Raw genomic sequence first — 21,985 nt, forward strand, 5'->3', positions numbered from 1 at the left:
GTTTTGCTTTGCAGATATTTGCAGCCAAAAACATGTACTATGCTTATGCCAACTTTAAATCAGTGGCTCTTGGGACATTTTGAGAGCAGATTAATGCTGCCCAGCAAGACTCAGACATGAAATATTAAAAAGTGAATAAAGAACTAGGATTTAAAATACTACCTGTGGATAGTGAACTTTGAAAATAGAGAGACATCAAATATGTTGCCCCTTAAGTTGCTAAAATAATACTTTTTGTTTTAAATATCATTTATCAACAGTGCTACTTTTGGCTTTTCCTAGGCAAAGAAGTAACAGTGTTTCTACGTGTATGTGTATGTGTGTGTGTGTGTGTGTGTGTGTTTATTTCCTTTGTTAAGTATCACATGCCATTTTGGATGAATATTAACTCATACCATTTTTTCATTTATTGGCTTTTTCATGTATTCATTTTAATTGATGTGGAAATAGAAGACTGCCTTATTTATTACTCAGTTCATCTCTTTTGGTAGTTTTCTTGGATTTAATATAAAAGAAAGGAAAATAAGGTGTTTAAGCCACATTACTTTAAGTTTATAGGTCACATTGCTTTTAGCTGTCTTTATAGGGGCATACAATAAAAATTTATTGTTATATAAATCCAGGTATCATATTTAAAGTGGAATCCAAGAACTGGAATATGAACAAAAGGATTTTTTAAGTATTTTTCAGGCTTTGATAGTGTTTGGTTATAAATACCTCTTTAATTATTTTAGCAGATTTGTGAAAGTGAATGTATATAAATATATGGTTCGAACTAATAAGCACCTTTAAGTATTTATAGTCAATAGTAGAAGAAAAAAATAATTTGAAATTTATGCTGTATGCTTTAAAAAAAGAAAGAGGAGCAATCACATACTATCCTTTTGTAGGATTTAGAAAGCTGTATTACACAAAGAAATTATTATGCTGTTCTAGGTTATTGATGATGATTGTGTGAATAAAAGTAATATATACAATTTATAATGGAATCCAACAGGAACAGATTATACCATTCTCTCGGCCCGGTGACAAGAGTGGCACGAAATGGCTATCGAAGCCACATGAAGGCCAGCAGGTACAATTCCCCTGCATTCAGGGGTCACAGAACTCCCCTCTGGTGTTGGTGATTGGCTTACATGGGTGTGGTCTCACATTATTTCTGTTCTTTCTCAACTAATTGGTTTAAAAACTAAACAAAATGCCCATGAAAACTTTCTTTCCAAGATTTAATCTAGAGATAAATTTGAACTATTCTTTCTGATCCCAGAGCTAATTGCTAGAACTTGCATCTTTATGTCAACATTTTTAAATAATTCCAAATCTGTAGCTTTTTAACTGCACAGGTCTTTCTAATGTTGCTGATTATTGGATAAGCAGTACAAAAATCCACTTGTTATTCAAGGCTGCAATCGAAGAATTTACTACATTCAATTTATCTTTTTTAAGAATTTTTCAGATTAACTTCAGGTCCTGAATTTAGACAAGTCTTTTTTATTAAATAATATTTCTGTGTTTAAACTCATGTTCATTCAGTTGTTTATCTAGTTAAACCTGGTCTCTTTCTGCACTACATTAGCTGCAGAAGAAAATAAGTATGGTAGATTGATTGGGGTCTGGAGGTTAACAGTAATGGATAATCCACCAATTCTCATAATACAACAAAATAGCAGACTTTAAAGTTAATTTTATGTCAATTTAATGGTGTCTAATCTCCTTGAATATATACCTCCTTGAATATACATAGCTCCAGCATGAAATTTCTAGTGGTTTCTAAGTTTTTAAGTCACTTTGAAGACACCTAAATAATAAAAAAGGGATAAACTTGCAAACTTCAGGTTTCTTCAGCGTTGTAGCAATTCTGCAGCTCATGTCAAATGACCGGAGGAATGACAGATTTTTTTTTTTTTTTAATCAGTGTGTATGTTTTAATTGACTTATATAGAAATTGTTCTTATTTTAACTGTTGGACCTTAGGTGAGTTGGGGAGAGATATTTAAATGTTTGATTATTATTTTGTGACGGTTTTCTTAAGATACAAGAAAAAGAAATCTTGAGTTCTGGAGTTATTCCTTTCTTGGAGAGCTGTTAGGCTGTAATCACTTAGATGCATTGATGACATTAAAATGTCATTAAATTTTATTGCAGAAAGTCGGTCTTTTAAATATGTTGTTAATTGCCTTTATTCTTTCACCTATTTCAGAATTAAGCATGGGTTTTCTTTTGCTTTTTTCCTTTTGATTCTGCTATTTTTATTTTGAGTTTTATATGCTTAAATACTTTTAACAAATAGAATCCTCATCTTTCCTACTAGGACTTAAGTTTCTACTGGGGAAAAAAAGGTTTCAGCAGTGCTGCAGTGTGGCATGTTAAGAAGAAAAGTCTTAAATCCCTAATTTAATCTTTACTAGGGTGAATCTCTGTATTCTTTCTAAATTATACTTGTTCAAATATGCAATAAAATGTGTTTTTTAACCATCTGCTGACTTCAGTAACTTCCTGTTAATTTTGTGACAGCTTATAAATTTCAGATCAGTAAGCCTTTATAATTGTCAGTGTCTTCTTATTCTGAATAAAGTAACAGTTTTAAAATTAAGAATAATTACATTTTATTTAAGTACCTACTTGATAATCACTAAAGCGCTTACATGTTCTTTTCTTCATTTCATTATTACAGTTCTGCAGAATCAGAAGATTTGGCAGTACATTTATATCCTGGAGCTGTTACTATTCAAGGTGTTCTCAGGAGAAAAACTTTGTTAAAAGAAGGCAAAAAGCCTACAGTAAGAATATAATATATTTTAATACATGTTCTAAAATTAAGCAAATGAATAGGACCCTAAAAAATATGAAGACAGTTGAAATAAAACCAGATATATAATACACTTGAAATAATTTAAGATACCCCTTTGCCTCACAATGTTATTTAATTTAAAGTGTTATTATACCTGCCCTATAGATTTTGGTTAAATCATACATTTTGGGTGTTTAAATCAAGATGCTCCTGTACTTCTCTTTGCTCCCTAATATAGTTCTTAGAGAACCTTGAAAATATGTCCCGTTAAGAAGTATTTTCAGTAGTAAGTTTAGAAGAAAGAGAAAACAGAGTGACAACCCTAAAGAATAGAATTCAACCAATTTTGTTTGGTCAGTCCTAAGTAGAATGTATTGAGTGGACATGATAAAAATATTTGAGATAAAGATTTCAGAAGTGATGAAGCTCGAAGCTAAGGTGGTGGAAGTGAAGTGGAGCTAAAGATCTTTGGCACTGAGAAAGCAGAGTGACTGAGAAGCCAGTAGCATATGCGTAGTATATTCATGTATCTGTCCTCTCCAGGTAGCATCTTGGACGAAATATTGGGCAGCTTTGTGTGGGACACAACTTTTCTACTATGCTGCCAAATCTCTAAAGGCTACAGAAAGAAAACACGTAAGTATTCCTGTTCCAAGTTGTTAGCATAGTTTCACAGCCTCTTCATGGTTGTAAAGAAAGTAGATCTAATACGATGCAAGGGTTTGGGTCTTTTCCCGCATTCTAATCCAGAAGTTCTTACACTTTCCTTGTTGGAGTATTGTAATGGAATTATTTTTGTTTAGAAAGACCATTCCAAGGAAGGTCTTGGAACAACTTCCATATTTTGTAGTTTCTTTTTTGAATGCTATTTTTCCATTGCAAATGTCAAAACTGCACACTACAAGTATCTATCTTCACTTCCAAGCCCTCTCAAACCTGGGTTTTTTTGGTCAGAAAATGGTTGAAAACTATTGCCTTGGAGTCTCGTTTCCTAATTTGTAAAATATGAAAAATCCGGACCAGCATCTCCGGTTCTTTCCACCTCAGTCTCTGTTTGAGTGATTTTCCCAACAGTGAAGAGGAATAATAGTTACTAAGGTTACTATGATCACCTTCCTGTGTTTAAAAGAAGCTTTGAAATGCTCTTTTCTCCAAATGTAGAATCTTCCTGTAAATCTTTTTTTTGCATGCTGTTTTTTCTATGCCAGTGATAACAGTATTTGAAAATGGAAAACTAATTTTCCATTTTCCATGTTGCATTAACACAGTCCCCTGGAGAGGAATTTTATTTCTAAATTGTATATTTTGGGGGTGGGGGGGAATTAAGTGGTTTACCATACTGAGGAAAGGTAAGCCACTGAAAAAAAAATTAAGTTCTTTTACTCCTTATACATTACCCAGTGATACTGCATAATTCAGAGAAGCCCTTCTTTATTTTGGAGGCTGGGGGGGGAGGGCATTTATCACTTTGTGTTTTTTTATTCTAACAATGGCTCTTAAAAACTATAACACACACACATTACATGTATACATTTTAATATCAGGTATTACTTCACCAAACACTTTGACTAAATTTACTGGGATTCAGTGTTTTTTTGTTTGTTTTGTTGTTGTTTTGTTTTGTTCCTTTTAGTAAGAATAATCCCTAGTTTGAAGTTTGGATGAGGCCAGTTACAAGTTCAACTTCAGACATTATCATTAGAGAAGCTTTTCTTTATTCTCACAGTGTTAGCCCTTTAATCAAACCAGAGGTAGAGAAGAATACATTTTTGGTTTAAATGAATGTGGGAAGTGCCATAAGATAGCATCACCTACCTTTCCTTATCAGCCGTACCCACACCTTGTCACTGTCCTGAATTTCATGTTAATCATTGTCTCGCTTTTCTTTAGAGTTTACCATACATGTTTCCTTAAACAGTACATTGTGTCATTCTTCAATTGTACCTGAATGGAATCATATAAATTCTTGAGCATTGACTTTTTTGCTCACTATTATGTTATAATTGTCTAGATATAGTCCTCACATTGAGGTGAAGGACTGTTTTTTGTATTCTAGTCAAATTGACTACAATGGCCACATACCCGACAAAGCTACAGTTTAGTTTCACTAGAACATTTTACAGAGTAATTGCCTCTGGTTAGTACTGCTGTACTCAAAGGAGGGGGAAAAAAAAGGTTGATATAGCTAAATTAAATTGTCATCTTCAGATATAGTTAACTGTTTACTTAGCCACTTTCAGAGACTTGGCTGGATTTCACTTATTATAAAGAAGTTGACTATTATAAAGAAGTAAAATGTATAAAGTAAATTTTTTTTTGTTTTTTTCCTAACTTTAATTAGAAAGAAGCCAAATTAAAGAATTGATTAAATAACTGAATTTGTCCTCTAATACATATGTTAAATATCTTTCCGTGTTTGGCATTGGTACTTATACATAGAGAATAATAACATGCTAGTTTGGGCTTTTAATTATATGAAGTGATAAATAATGCATATGAAATGTTTAGAAATTAGAGCATAGTGGGCTGTGAGGGAGCCCAATTGAGTGCCGAGGAAATGGACTGTATTCCTCATCTTTTCTAGTTTAAGCTGTTAAGATTAAAGAAAATTATAAGAACAAAATAGAGTATAGAGACAAGTCCATGTTTATATTTAGTATCAATTTTAGGATAGAAAAGATAGGGCACAGCGCATAGCACAGGGAGATCAGCTCGGTGCTTTGTGACCACCTAGAGGGGTGGGATGGGGAGGGTGGGAGGGAGGGAGATGCAAGAGGGAAGAGATATGGGAACATATGTATATGTATAACTGATTCACTTTGTTATAAAGCAGAAACTAACACACCATTGTAAAGCAATTATACTTCAATAAAGATGTTTAAAAAAAAAAGGGCACAGAACTAAAAGTAATGAAGGAAAAAAATTTTTAATCATTTTCAAACAGTTAAAATACAAACTGGAGGAAAATATTGGCTATATATAAGCAATAGATAAGGGATTAAAATCTTTTATATAAACACAGCACCATCTATGTAGTGTTCTTGCCAAAACTTTAACCTGAATTTAATCATGAGGAAACAATTAAATCCACATTGTGGAACATTCCTATAAGACAACTGGCTTGGATTCTTAAGACCAAAATTTGGCAGATGGAATGGGGTAGGGGGACAGAAGGACTGTTCTAGATTAAGAGAAACTAAAGAGTCTTGACAGCTAAATGCAATGTATGTACCTTGGTTTAATCTTGGAGGTAGTTTTTTTAAGCTATAAAGCTCATAATTAGGACAATCAAAGCAATTGTAATATGGACTTTATATGATTGTGACTTAAATTTCTTAAATATGTTACATTGTGGTTATATAGTAATATATTCTTAGGAGATACATGTTGAAATATTTAGAGTCCAATGTTATGTGTGTGCAACTTACATTTAAATGTTCAAAGAGATCAAGCAAATGCAAAATGTAGATATATGGGTAATCATTGTAGCATTGTTTCAACTTCTCTGTAGTTTGAAACTTTTCAAAATTAAAAGCTGGAGGAGGAAAAAAATCACTAATGAAAGTATACCTGTTCATATATATAAAAATAAATACGGGAGGAGGAAATCTGGAAGCCTACACCTCTGTGTTTTATTGCTCTCTAAAGTATGAATGTTTTTGCCTGTGAGGAGCAGAGCAGACTTGGGAAGAGAGAATAACCAGGAAGAAAGGAGGGGGACTATGGTTTTATTATGTCTATATTTTTGAATGTTTTAAGATGAAAACATTCACTGTAAAATTATTTTTAATTGAAGTGTATTCATTATAAAAATATTTTTGCAGATATGTTTGAGCCTATCTCTGCATAGTAATGAGTGAATAAATACTGTTTGATAAGTTAAATTTTAAAAACCAAGGCTACACCTGAAAAAGAAATCTGTAACATATATAAAGACCTTCCACAACTCAGTAAGAATAAAACAACAGTAGAAAAACGGAACAGGAAGATAAAGAAGGTGAAATATAAATGGTTAATAAACATGAAAAGGTGGTGAACCTCACTAGTTATCAAAAACACAGATTAAAGAAGATGCCCTTTTTTTTGGCCATTAGGCAGAAATTTTAAAGATTGATAATATAACACTAGCCAGGATGTAGGGAAACATAGACAGTTGGTGGAAATTTAAATTGCTATTGTTTTTGCGGTGGACAATTCTAGTCAGTATTTAACTTAATAACCAGCAATTCTTTATCTGAAAGTCTGTCCTATGGAAATCCTTGAACAAGTGCACAAAGATATCTATAGAAGAATATTCCTGGAATATTTATAGTATCAGAAATCTGCAAACACTGAAAATACTTATTATTAAGGAAATTCTGATAGGTAAAAACCACAAGTCAGAGTAAGTATACCCCCATTTGTATATAAAAACCAACAGCAACAGAAAAGTCAGTCTTCGGTGTAATGCATAGAGAAAGGTCCAGATGGCTACACCCCAAAGGATGATGAATTCTGGGGAGTGGGATGAGATTCAGCTGGTGGTTGAGGGCATTTGCACTCTATGTAAAGGGGCTTATACTGTTTGAATTACTTTTTTTTTTTTAATTGAAAAAAGCACTTGATGCAGATGTTTTTAGGGCTAGGCAAAGAATATTAGAAAATCGTGCTATCTGCTTTGACATAAATTATTAGCTGTGAAATCAGCTGTTCTGTGGTATTGCCAATTTGATTCTTCATAGTATTAAAACTTCCTAATCCCTTTGGCTTTCATTTTTGTAGTACCCATGTTGTTACAAATAATGTGATGTGTTCCTTCTTTTCCCCATTTCTTTAAAATTGTGAAACATATACATGCAAAGATATACAGTATACATGTACATTTTAAAGAATAATAAATAAAATGAACACCTCTATAACTCCACGCAGCGTAAGAAGACAGAGCATTACCAGAACCATCCAAGACTTCCCAGATAGCGTCCTCTTCCTTCCTTATCAGCCATACCCACAGCCTCTCACTGTCCTAAATTTCATGTTCATCACTGCCTTCTTTTTGTTCAGGATTTTACCATAATGTGTTTCCTTAACACACTGTCTCATTTTTGAACTGTACCTGAATGGATTCACATATATAGTTTTAAGCACTCCCTTTTTTGCTTAATATATTGTTGGTGAGATTCATCACTGTTGATGCATATAGCTGTCCTTTATTCCTTTTCATACTTGAATAGTCTTCCACTATATGAATCTGCCATAATTTATTCATCATTCTACTGATGGGTATTTGGATGCTTTCCAGGTTATTGCTGTATCTAACAAGGCTACTATGAATATTTTTGTGCATGTGTTCTCTAGGTTATATACCAAGGAAGGCGAACGTTCAACTTTACAAGAAAATGCTAAATTGATTTACGTACTCACCAACAACATAATGAGGTTTTTCATTGTTCCACACCCTCACCATACTTGTTGTCAGACTTTTTAATTTCGGCTAACCTAGTAAATATGAAATGGTACCTTGTGATTTTAGTGTATACACCCCAGATTATTAATGAGTTTGAAGTTTTTTTCATGTTGTTGATCATTCATGTTTCTTCTCTAAAACGCCTGGATAAATCTTTTGCTTATTGGATAGTGTGTTTTCTTACTGATTGGTAAAAGTTCCTTATATACTCTGGATGCTAATCTATTAGCAGTTATGTGTTACTAATATCTTCTTCCAATTTGTTCGATTTGTTTTTTTCACTCTCTTTGTGATGTTTTTAGTGAATAGTTCTTAATTTTAAAATAATAAAATTTATCCTTTCCTTTATGCTTAATAGTTTCTGAGTCATGTTTTTAAAATAAAATACTTCTCTAACCTGAGATCATCAAGATATTCTCCTATATTTTCTACTAATAGATTTAAAGTTTTGCAATTTGCTTTAAAATCATTGATCCACCTGGAGTCAGAGGGGTGTGTGTGTGAAATGTGTTATGAAATAGGCATTCATGTTGATTTTTCTGCGTGGATGAGTAATTTTCCTGGCACCATCTATTGAACAGTCCATTCTTCCTTCACTGATCTGCAGAGCCCACTCTTGTCATTTGAGTTTGCATATATATGCACAGGTTGCTTTCTAGACTTCCATCACCCTGTCAGTCTCTCCTTGTCCCAGTAGCTCATGGTCTCAGTTACTGTAGATTTATAAGTCTTGTGTAGCAAGGCAAGTCCAGCCTAATTCTTCAGGAGTGTCTTGGCTATTTCTGATCCTTTGCTCTTACATGTAAGTTTTAGAATCAGCTTCTCAAGTTCCACATAAAACCCTACTGGAATTTTTATTGAAATGACACTGAATCTGTAGATCAATTTAGGGAGAATTGGCATCTTTACAACATTGTACCTTTTTCTTCATCTCATGGTTTTTCTCTGTTGATTTAGGTCTTCTTGAATGTCTTTTAACTGTTATACTTTCCTGTATGTCTTTTGTTACATATATTACTAGGTACCTTTCCTATAAGTGACTTTTATAATTCTAGTGTATAAAATTGCAGTTGACTTTTATATTGATCTTTTCCAAGCATCCTTGCTGATCTTTCTAATTCACTTGCTGGATTTTCTGTGTAGATAATATCATCTGTGAGTAATGGCAGTTTTATTTCTTCTTCACCCTTATACCTTTTATTTCTTTTCTGTTATCTTAGTGTGCTGACTAGGTCTTCCAATTCAGTGCTGGATGGAAGTAGCAATGGTGGGCATCCTTGTCTTAAAACTGATTTTGAAGTGTTTATAGCATTTTACCCTTGAGCATGCATTGCAGGGTTTTGGTTTGGGTTTTGTTTTGTTTTGTTTTTTTCTTTCCTGCTTTGTTTTGTTCGGGTTTTGTGGGGGGTTTGTTGTTGTTTGTTTGGTAGGTACTCTTTATTGAATTAGGAAATTCCGTTCCATTCCAAGTCACACAGATATGCATTATATTTTAGCACATGGTTTTATTTTACATCAACTGAGTTGATCATATTTTTTTCTTTTAATGTTAATATGGTGATTTTTTTTTTTTTTTAATTTTTATTTATTTCTTTATTTATGGCTGTGTTGGGTCTTCGTTTCTGTGCGAGGGCTTCCTCTAGTTGTGGAGAGCGGGGGCCACTCTTCATCGCGGTGCGCGGGCCTCTCACTGTCGCGGCCTCTCTTGTTGCGGAGCACAGGCTCCAGTCGCGCAGGCTCAGTAGTTGTGGCTCACGGGCCTAGTTGCTCCGCGGCATGTGGGATCTTCCCAGACCAGGGCTCGAACCCGTGTCCCCTGCATTGGCAGGCAGATTCTCAACCACTGCGCCACCAGGGAAGCCCATATTTTAATAATTTATCTAAAGTTGAACTAAGCTTGCTTTCATGAAATAAACCGAACTTAGTTGCAGTCATTGATTTCTAACATTAAATCACCCTCATATTCCTGGGATAAATCCAGTTTGGTCATCATGTACCAGCTTTTTTATCCACTGCTAGATTCAATTTGCCAGTATTTTATTTAACATTTTTTCATTTATGTTCATGAGTAGGATTAACTTAAATTTCTGTGCTTTTATAACAGCCCTTTTTTTTCCATTACTAAAGTGTAACTTTATAAAAAAAAAAGAATAACTAGAAAAGTAACAAGCATGCTAAGAATACCTTCTTTTTGAGAAATACAAGTAAGAATATATTATGAAGAATTGTGATGGCGGTGCTGATTCATTAAATCATCAGGTTATCAGGTTTAAGATAACACCCCTATTACATTGGTACACCTTAAACTTATACAGTGTTATATGTCAGTTATATTCAGTAAAGGGGGGGTGGTGTGTGTGGAGATAACACCTCTATTAAAATGCAAGTGTGTTTCCTATAACGAAGGAGTGAGTTGTAGCACAGTAACAAAAAAAACAACACAGATAAATTTACCAGATCTACTAACAGATCATGGTCTTTGGGAGGGGATGCTAGGACAGTTAACTTTTGATGAAGAGTTGAAGCTGGGAAAGATCTGGAAAGTAAGAGACTATCTGAAGAGGGCATGCCTACATGGAATTTAGTAGTAAGAGGCCGGGAGCAGACCTGACCAGCATGAAATCTCGTCTCTCTCTAGGAGAAACTGAAAATACGCTCTGTAACAGTTAATTTTTACATAGAATAAGCCATAAATTTTGTTTCCATTAATTATTTTTTTTATCTCTCAGTTCAAATCAACATCAAATAAGAACGTGTCTGTAGTAGGATGGATGGTGATGATGGCTGATGACCCGGAACATCCGGATCTCTTCTTGCTGACTGACTCTGAGAAAGGTGAATCATTAAAATAACTAGGGCTTAAGATATTGCATATACACAACTTTCGATAAGCCAAAATTTATCAGTAGTTTAACTGGAATACACGACTAGGGGCATTGTTTGTGTAGTTTAATCTCTTGGGAAATATTTGTGTCACATAATGTAATGTATACTAATGATAGCAATATTTTTAGATATCAATATCTATTAATTGCTTATTTAATAAGCTTATTAAATAAGCTTATTTTCTTTGCTACATGGGCATAAGCTTGAAATTAAAAACCCAAATAATCCCTAGAGAGCTAATAACCAGAAAAGGAAAGAGGGAATTCGAGAATCTATGTAGACCACTGTTACTTTAAAATCTCAGATTTACAGTATGCAGTACCCCTTCGTTTATATTCTGAGATAAATTGTTATTCTTAAGCTCTGAATGTGGCAGAAGTTTTCCTTTAAATGATTTTTATTCCATTACTTTTAATTAATTAGTAATTTGACTCAAACCACTTTCCAAATGAGTATAATTTTAATTATAATACTTAGCTTACAATGTATAGAGACATTTATGAGTGAAAGTATTGGCTCTTGACCGTAGGACTTTTAAAAACTTTAAAACTTTAAATAAACTTTAAAAGGGGATGAGAGAGGTTGGAGGGTGGGCTGTGTAGTAGAATCAGATCATACCTTCTCACCCTGCCTGTGCCTGTTGTGGAGACCTCAGTGGTCATCAGAACAGATCCTCATGTGACTGCAGCTCTTCCTTCGTAACATCTGCCAGCTGTTGATAAGCACCACAAAGGAAGCCAGAAAGGAAATTCTTTCATATCTGCCCAGAATCTTCCACTTCAGCAGCTCACTACTACTAAAATGATGTTATATTACCTTTTACTGACTGTAAAATTATACTCTCTGACTTCTGTTTATTTAGAATGCATATCCACAGATATTCTGCTTTTAGGATATTGTGGTACTTTAAGTAAAAATTTAAGAAAATATGCAGAAAAAGTTAGTGCAGAAAAAATAATAGCAAAATGTTATGTTTTGAGATGAAATAGATTGACTTACAGAGTAAGGAGCTCCTACTCAACATTCTGAATTCAAAGCCCCAGCCTCCACCCTGCCAATCCCAAAGACCTTCATTATTCATAAAAGATCATTTTCATGGGGTTCAGTTAACAAATTATTTGTTTTCCATCAATTCCTTAGTGTGCTTGTCAGAACCGTTTCAGAGTACAAGGTTTTTATGAAGTCTGTAGTGATGGTCTTTTTCAGGGAGGAGAGAGTAGGTAAATGGCAGCTGTGGCAAGCTGATCAGACACGTCTGCTATTTAGGTTGATCTAATGTTTGCATCTGTGTTTAACAAGCAAAAAAGTGTTATTTTAGTAATTAAACATTTGGTGAAGAAAGCTGTTGCCTCTGAAAGTAAAAAAGTCTTTGATAAAATCTCAAAGAAGAGCTGTATAATGCCTACATATAGATCAGGCTCTTGAGCCATTGAATTCAGTTATAAAGGAAAGAGTAGCACTCAGTAAGAATTGGGAGATAAAAAGAACTCAGGTCAGTGAAAAAGGGGAATGAAGCTCAACTTAGGGCACCTATACTACATGAGTCCTTTCTTCTTTTCTCAGTTTATTACCTTAATACATACAAACATATAAAATATCCTTATTATGTGACAGTTTTGAATTAGAGTCAACATAAGGTCTAATACATACAACACACATGAAACAAATGAATTTCTAATTTTCTAAAAGAGAAAAAGTTGCCTTCTCAGATTTTTCACATAAGCCCTCACTAGACCTAGAAATTTCTCTAATAATTTTGACAAATGTTAACTAAAATCTGAAAGCATAGGTTATATTGATGTTAGCTGATTAATCCTTAATCACATTAATTAGCTAATGTTTAAGTGTTAAACATGTTAAAGCATTCTGGCCTATAAAAATTCAGTATTAGCATCTACTAATATTTAGATCATCTAAATAGTGCTGAGAAGTGATTCTCTGCACTCTCATCCACTCATACAAATCTAGAGAAGCCAAACAATTATTTTATTTAAATATACTTTAAAGAGCATTTAAGGAGACAAAATACTTCTCTTCCAATTCATAAACAGCAAAACAGTGACTGTCTGAATAAATGATAGCACGTGAATGTAGCACAGAGAACTCTTCGTTTTATTTGTATTGTAAAATCAGGTGTTAGAGAAATAGAATTCTTAAACGGAGAACTGTCATCAATTTTTATTGTTTCCCTTTGTTTTTAATAATTTTAGGAAATTCATACAAGTTTCAAGCTGGCAATAGAATGAATGCAATGCTGTGGTTTAAGCACTTGAGTGCAGCCTGCCAAAGTAACAAACAACAGGTAAGCATCTCTCTTAATCCTCAAAATAGTCTATAAATTGAGAATATATTTGAAAGAGTTCCAAAGAGAAGTAAGTGGACTAATTTTTGGAGTGAAGTAGGGAAATTGTTCATATTCTATTTCTTGTTGACCACAGTCAGCAAGACATGAAGTCCACATTTTAGAGAGGAGATGGGCAATAAACAAGTGAACAAATAACAAAATTTCAAGTAGTAAAAACTGTATGAACAAAATAGAATTACATGATATGGAGTGATGGGAGTAGAGACAGACTTTAAATAAATAAGAGTGAACAGCAAAGATCTCCCTAAGGAGATGACAGTGACATGAATGACAGGAAGGAAGGGCCATGTGACGATAAGGGGGAACAAAGTTCTGGTGGAGGGAACAGTAAGTGCGCAAAGACCCTAAAGATGGAACAAGCTTCAGGTGTTCAAAACAGGGAACTGTAGCCCTCGTTGGGAGAATGTAGTGGGAGACAAGGAGACTTTAGAGAGGTAAAAATGTGACGGCACCTTAACAAAAATTATTCTGATTTGTCTTTATTTGTTCTATTGACAATTTTATGCGGGTTCCTGTGCTTGCAGTGAAACCCAAAACTATGTGGACTTTTTGTTTGTTTTTATTTTTACTGAAACAAAGATGGTCTAACTCAAAGGCTTTCAGCTACAAAGGGGAATGAATCCATAGTGGTGTTTTCCCCAAACCCGGTTGCAGATTTAAAGGTGAACCAGGGCAGGGTAGGGCAGACATAAAATAAACATAGTCTTTTTTAGGCCAGTTTTCAGTTGAATATATTTGAAAATTTTATTGTCTTAAGGTACTGAAATACAGAAGTATGTGGTAAGTGTTATCAATAGCTAATTTTGAATAATATAATACACTATTCAAGTTTATAAAGCCTATAAACATATTTTCCACCGTGTGCTATCAGGATCTAAGTTATTACCCCTTTTTTGATGAAGGAAGAAACTAAGGCTCGGAAATCCTAAATGACCTACACAGGGTCAAACAAGTAAAAAATGGTGGACCTGAGACGACACAAACTCTGTCTTCATCCTATAGATTCATTCTTCTTAAATATTGTTGGAATGGGCCTTGTTCTCTTATAATTTTTATTTCAAATATATATGAAAGACTAATAGCAATATTTGCTACCATTTTTAACAATGTCCCTTAAGGACATGAAATACCATAGAACAAAAATTACTTTCTTGCCCCTGTCAAGTTAGTGTCTGGGACAGAATGAAGGAAACAGACCTTCTTTTGCCTAAACCAAGCTTTTCAGGATTCAGCTCCATGGCCGTACATTTTCTTTAAATGTAGCTTAAAGTACTGTATCATTTCTTTTTAATCTCAAGTTTCAAGATTAATCTAGACAGGGTATGCGTACCAGCATAGAGGTTCAATTTCTTTTTACTATATTAGTGGACTTTGCTACTGAACAAGTCAACCGTATGTGTATAAATGGGCTTTTTAAAATTTGTTTGTTTCTATACTTGGAAGAATCTGAGAAGTAGCAAATTTATAAATGGAAGCTGTGAAATTTGAAAACTTTTAGTAGAAGACTCTAACTCAGATACAACACCTTAAACCGTAGTCAGGCAACTTAGGAGGAAATGAAAATGTTACTTTAATAAAATATTGGGTTTCTTAGAACCAGACCTGAGAATTTATACTTTAAGTACTCTTGTTGTATTTATAGTTCAGTTATGATTATATTGTCAAATAATTTTTCATTCAGAAGCTGACACACGTAAGAGATTAATCTTTTTTTTTTTTTTTAGTATCCCAGGTTTTCAGAAAAAGGTTGCTAAAGTGTGGGAACTGTTAAGCTTTTTTAAAGGACAGAGAAATGACCACTGATGCATGAATATCTCTACCAGCACAACTTTGGAAAACTGGTAGTAAAAGTTAAGAGCATTTTTTTTTAGCATGGTGAAACCCTCTTTAGTCCTTGACTAGAGGGTTCATTAATTTTTAAAAACAAAATATATTCATATTACTAAGAATTATTGTTGAATTTCAGACTTAAAAGAAATCAAATTAAATTTGATCCAGTCTATAAGCAGCAAACTGTTATATAAACTATAGATTTTTCAGAGTCACAAAGTTTCAGGTAAGAGTTTATCTAGCAATGAGTTTTATTCTTTTATACTCATTTTCATGATGATTTCATAAAGAAATTCTTAGTAATGTTCGTTATAAAATTATCTGTGCTGGATTTTAAAATTTGCATGTAGGAATTCATTGTAATACATATAATGAAAAAATAAATTATGACAAGCATATTTGTGTGGAATCTCACACTACTAGGGCCATACTTACTCTTTCCTCATTCATTTATTCACTCAGCGAACATCTCCTGAGCTCCCCTGTGTTAGACAAGAAAGATACTGTCTCTGCCCTTTTTCCCACCCAGATTTCAATTTATTGGAAAAAGTATTAACTCATCTCAGTGACTTTCTCTCAAAAATGTTCTAGTGTATTTTATTCATTATTCATAAACAATTACAGTACCTTCTATCAAATTCCTTTTTTAAAAAGATATTTAGGTCAGAAAGATTTTAATATTTGGGCTCACTTAGAATGACAAGGAAAGATAAGAAATAGTACTTTGAAAAACACCTTTTAAATACTATCAGTTTGTAATGCTTATATTTTTTAGGTTCCTACAAACTTGATGACTTTTGAGTAAAAGCCTGATAGAAAACAAGGTGAACTGTTATCTTAAGTGAAAGCAAGGACCTGATGAAAGAGCGCCAGCTATAAACCAATCCTGTGCCAGGAAGAGCCCAGAGGTTCCATCTCAGCCTCTGGAGTTCTGAACCAAAAAAGCACTAATTTCAGGGAATGAAGTGAGATATTCCCAGAGAACAAATTGGAGTTGCAAAACAAACTGCCATGGACCATGCTTCTTATCTCTGAACTGACCTGTGGAAACCACTGCCTTAAAAGAATGAAAGGAAAACCAACATGAAACACCAAATAGTGTGTGTGAATCTTCTGGCGGTGCTGTGCTTGGAATAGATCGTAGCTAATTTGCATTTCTTTTAACTTTGTACTAATTTTGGAGGGGAGAATCGCCTTTTTTTAGATACACTTTAAAAAGAAAAACATATTTCTTATGGGTTACATTAGGAGCTGGTTTTGAAGTGAGGTGTAAAGCTACTCCAGCTTAGTAGGGTTCTACCAGCAGCCTAGCGGAAAGGTTTGCTTGAGCTTCCATTAGTCTGCAGCCTCACTCGCTTTTTCATGGCAAGAGTGTAGGAATTAGAAATATTAATAATGTGAGTTGTTGGAGTTTGTTTGGGATTTGGGGGGGGTTGTTTTGGATGGGGGGAGATTTTTTAAAACACTAAACTTCTGAAATTTAGTACTGTTTGGGGTACATTATTTCCTGCAGGAGGTATAAAGGCTGAGTGTTCATATGCCAGACACTTTTTTCAAGTGGGCTCCAGAAAACATGGTTGTTTTTAACTGGGTTTAAAGCTTGGCCTTCTGTATGAATTCATTGTCAGACCACAGATCTGCTTAGTAGAGAACTGTAATCCCAACCTAAACTTTTCTAAGAAGATTTTACAATAACTACATTTTTCAAGTGAATTGGATTATCCCTTCTATCACTCACAGGTGATTTTTATCATCAAGGGTGAGGTATTGATATTTTATCAGGATAGTTTCTTTTACAGTGTTTCATGTGCACAATGCCAGTTATTTTTTTGTTATTCATTTTCATTATTTTTGCTCAATATGAGATTCAGGATCACATTCGTTTAAAAGAGAGTCTACGTATGTATGTATGCATGTATGTATTTTATTATAAGGCATACAAAATAATTTTCAAAGGGAAAAAGGTGAAAGACTGAGATGCTGGGAATTTTAAGTATCAAAACTTTCCTTCCTACTTAACCTTCCTTTATTACAAACATTTTTCTCTAAACTTACTATAGGTCCTTACGATGAAACCATATTTTGTCAGTAGTTGATCAAGCAGTTTTGTGAGAGCTCTTTTATGCAATAATGCATTTAGCTTTTGAAATAAATGTTGAGTTACAAAAACAGTTTGAAGGTGAAATGCCTTAGAGTTTTAACAAAAAACTGGCACTTGAACAAAGACTGTGTGTTGGATGTTACAAACTCATGAGGCATCATGAATTTCGGCCGTGGCCCAGAGTAAGAAGTGCTTTTTGACTGGTAACTTCTAATAGACTTCTATTACTTTGGGCCTCACATAAAATTTTTCAGATTGTGTTCTTGGAGAATTTTATGCTTTTTTTTAATCATAAGTATTTCATACTTGAATCCATGAAACTTAAATAGAAAATATTGCTTATTAGAATAATTAGCTAAAAAATCTATCCATTGGAAAGTAGAAGAGCTTTCCCTGAGTGCTTAGCTTTTAAATTTAGTTTTCTGTTTGGAAAGGATAGTAAGAGTTCAAATACCTTTCTCATATAGCACAGTTAGAAATACCATTACTTCTGGTTCTGTGGAAAGTGACATGAGCTGGAGGAGGGCAATATGTGGCCTGTGCTAGTGATTTTATCTCCCAGCATAGCCCACACTGGGCGCTGAGAAGAGGCCCTGTGCATAACCAGCATAGCAGTATTACTCTGTAGACCTTGCACATCTGACTTTTGTCTTAATTTTCTTGTTTATTTCTCTTCAGAAATAAGTGTTTTTAACAGTGTATGTGCTTTTTAAAAAACGCTGTGGATGAAAACCCTGTGGATTTTTTATTACGTTTTCTGTTTGTCATAAATAAGCTAAAGTAGATAAGTTTCTGTGGAGATAACGCACCTGGAAGTCAGAGCCTGACAGCCCACAGTTTTGCCAAAGAGAGAGCTCCACTGGAAGATGTGTTTGATATTTTCAGCGCTAAACGTGAGGCTGCTTGTGCAGAGTGAGAACAGTGCTGAGGTTGGGTGACTAAGTCCATGTATAGATCTGTGGCCTCTGACCGACTGAAACTGAACCGTGCAGCGGAAGTCACCATTATTTTTCTGTCTTCAAATTTGTCCATTCAAAAGATTGCTCATTGCTTTTTAAGATGAATTTAGCATTTGAAGCAAAGACCAGTGAAGGAAGTGAATTAAAATAGTATAGGTGAATTTTTTATCTGTAATTCACCAAATGAGACCTAATAATAATTCAAGCAAAAATAAATGTTACCAAAATATATTAAATATTTAGGCAGTATATTAGTGGGAAGGTGAAATTTTTCTCCTCTTGTTAAGCCTGCCCTTAATAAATTTGTAAAGTAGCGACTCAAAAGCTTGAAATTTCCACCAATATTAAGCTCATTTGTTTCTCTCCAAGTCAAGAAGACCTCATTGGAAATTCCATTATAATTTAAATTTAAGCTAGTTTTTGATAAACATAATGATTGGTATATTATCCAGCCTGGTGTAATAGTATAATACCACCCAAAATACAGTTTGAGGCACATCTTATTTAACAGTTTGTTTGAACATGGAAGCTTATTTTTCATGAGGAAGTAACATAACAGTTTTTAAAATACAACTATAAAAATAACTGCTGACCTTGAAGAGCACTGTTTTTGGTCTCATGCCCCCTCTTTGTTTGAGTTCTGCTTATTTTTTTCAGAGGCTTTATTTTTACCATACCTCCAAACTGTAAGAATTAAAAGAACCGATCAAACACACCTTCCTATTACATTTTCTTCGCTGTGTAGATATTATTTGTGTAAACATTACAAAAAGGGATCCAAACAATTTGAGTTTGAGTATTTTTTTCTCCCCAGGCATGTACTTCAATGACAAATGTTTTCCTGTGTGGAAAATGCCATATGACTATTGCACTACCTTCTGTATGGACTGTCTTGGTATTGTGTCTTTTTGTATGTCATGAACTAGGGTGTTTGTAGCTGCGAAGTTTCTGTAAGTGGCTTTATTCCTCTTCTAGAAGATTTATAAAGGAGCCCAAGGTGCACTGTTATAGAAGGAAAAAATGTTTACGGTCTCTAGTGTATACACCTTATATATTAGTTGAAACCAGGGCCCTCCAAGAGCAGCCTGACCTATTGCTCTCTTAGGATTACTAGAATTTACCTGGCCAAATGATTTGAGTGGAAGTCTTTTTTCTTTTTTCTTTTTTTTTTTTTAAGGTTAAATCTGTAAGTTATATATGCCTTTACTACTGAAAACAAAACTATAGGACATCGTATTAATTAGAAATCGATAATAATAGTAGATTTAATCCATTAACTTTTTAAAAGAACGTATCCACTATTGATTTCCTTCCTGTTTTTTTGAGGCACATTCCTTTACAATGAGTTTTTAAACCACCATATTATCTTTTTCTGCAAACAAGGGGTACCAGCGTTGCTTAACAGAAGATAATCTTCAATTTTAAAAAATTCTCTGCTTCAAAGGCTTTTGAAATAATTGGATCCCTTTTTGAAAATGAAGATGAATTTTTACTGTGTCCCCATGGAACAATAGTACAGCTGTTGCATGAATAGGTGATACAAAGCAAGTGGTGAGGTTTGTCTGACTTCTTCAGTGATCTTTTAGGGTTTGCTTTTATTTTCTCTCTCTCTCGCTCTCTTCTTTTATATTTCTTTCAAACATAGTAAATGTATAATTCTACAGCCAGAATAGTATTCTGTTTTTTTCTAACAAACATTGTTATTTAATCACATTGATGATAATTATTTTCTGTGTGAAGTCAACCTTTTCAAAATGATTTAAGTATTGCTGGTTTTGCTTCCTTAAAAATGGCTTGTGTCTAAAGTAATTACTTTTTTCTTTTTAGAGGATTCCAATGAAAGACATCTGTGCATGCAAACTTTTAAGCTTTTGGATAGCAATTTCATTACACTGGTATCTCAAGTATGTAGTGTGGGGAAGATTTGGTCAGTGCCTTATCAATTTGAAGACCAACTTTAGGGCATCGAGTATGATAATAATCATTTGCCCTCTTACTCCTCTTATTTCAGGAGTGTGTGCTATCCCTCTCTCCACCAGCTTACTCTTTCTCACAGCAGGTCTAAGAAAATGTGTGCAGATCGCTCTAGGTAATTGTTGCATTCCACCTTGGCTTTGAGTCTTTTTACACAAGCTCCCTCCCTGCTCCTCTCCTTCCAGGGTAGAAGATTAAAATTAAACCCACCAAATCAGCCTTTAGATGAGCACTCCTGAGAACAACTTTGAAGAGCATCCATCCAGCTGAGTTTATTTTTATTTTGTGTTGTTGAAATTGTTGTTTTGAGCATAGATTTAATCATGTCCTTTCAGAAAATCCTTAAAAGAACACAGTACAGCCAGAAAGATCTGTTTGGGTTTTATTAAAGCTACTGAAATCCCGAAATGAGAGTCCCTTTGCCCAGAAGTGAGATTTAGTTCAGTACATTCTTATACTTAAATAAGACTCAGACCAAACAAGCAGTCACTTAACCTACCAGTTATTGTTTACTTGAAAATACTATGTCAGGAAAGTGAAAACAGCTCCAAAATATAAATTAAAGAGAAGTTAAGAGAATAAGCCAATTCTCAGTAAAAGCAAAGCTTGGAAACATTTTGCTTCTCCGAGATTATTGCAAGATCTGGAGCTACTCTTGTTCAACTGAGTCAAGATGCTATTTTCACATTTTCTAAAGGGCTAGTATGTTCTAGAATAGGCAAGTAAATTTAGTCTTTAAAGCCAAATGAAGGGTTAACTCGTCCTTGGGGGTTGTTAGTAGAATTTAAAGTTTGATTCTAGTCATTTGGACTGCAAAGTGGTGATGGGATTAAAGGAATACATAATTAGAATGTTTTGGGATTGAACTTTTTTTAAAAATAGACAAGTAGGAAATTTCGTACTTAGCTGTGCTTTAGATATGAGGTAACAAATATTAATTTTCCCATGAAGATATCACTTATTAGAACTATTCACAGATATAGTCCAGTAATTATTGACTTACTAGGTCTGACAGAGTAGCTGATAATAAGTCACCAGACTCTCAAGAGTTTCTATACCTTGATAATTGACAAATCCATTGTTTTACAGCTGACTGAATTATGTTATGTGTGGGGAGGGGGTGGGGAACTCGTTCACAGTGTAATCTAAAGGAGATAAAAGCGTCTGTGGGGATCAATATCCAATGATAATAATATACAGGAAAACACAAGCCATTTTTATTCTCCTTCATCCCGGTTAACTTGAGGTACAAAGATGAAGTACTCATTTGCACTATGACCTCCTGGAGTGACGTGCAGCTTGGTTCCTCTCTCACTTCTTGTTTCTGTTTAATATGCAAATGTGAGTGTGAGATCTTCAGTGTGTTTGCATAATCTAACTTAAAATGAATTTAAGTACAGTTTTCTGAAATATTTCTATTGGAATAAATTACTTAAAAATATAGATTGTGTGGGGATAGTTTTGTTTCCATATTTACATTTTTATCATTAACTTTTAAATAAATGCTCTAAGTTGATTTTTTTCCTCTTTCTAAAATAGTTGACAAGGATTTTGTTGGTACGGGGAAGCTTCTGTCTGGGTAAACTTCCGTTGCGCTTCTTTATCCCAGAACAAGGATGTGCCCTGGCATGCTGAC

The 21,985-nt window shown here is 34.0% G+C and overlaps 1 protein-coding gene across 3 annotated transcripts in view; it reads left to right on the forward strand.

Annotated features, from left to right (window-relative positions):
* Positions 1–16,738, forward strand: part of RALGPS2 (Ral GEF with PH domain and SH3 binding motif 2) — a 158,467-nt gene extending 141,729 nt beyond the window's left edge. For 2 of the 3 annotated variants that reach the window (XM_059937230.1, XM_059937240.1), the window contains exons 15-20: positions 998–1,075; positions 2,675–2,780; positions 3,335–3,427; positions 10,964–11,069; positions 13,331–13,422; positions 16,091–16,738. In XM_059937230.1, coding sequence (XP_059793213.1) covers positions 998–1,075; positions 2,675–2,780; positions 3,335–3,427; positions 10,964–11,069; positions 13,331–13,422; positions 16,091–16,120 — 505 coding nt within the window. In that variant the 3' untranslated portion in view covers positions 16,121–16,738. The remainder of the gene's footprint in view (positions 1–997; positions 1,076–2,674; positions 2,781–3,334; positions 3,428–10,963; positions 11,070–13,330; positions 13,423–16,090) is intronic. The other variant, XM_059937250.1, reaches the window with a different exon arrangement.
* The last annotated feature ends 5,247 nt before the right edge of the window (positions 16,739–21,985 follow it).

Source organism: Balaenoptera ricei, chromosome 1, assembly GCF_028023285.1.
Source record: "Balaenoptera ricei isolate mBalRic1 chromosome 1, mBalRic1.hap2, whole genome shotgun sequence".
Lineage (NCBI taxonomy): Eukaryota > Metazoa > Chordata > Mammalia > Artiodactyla > Balaenopteridae > Balaenoptera > Balaenoptera ricei.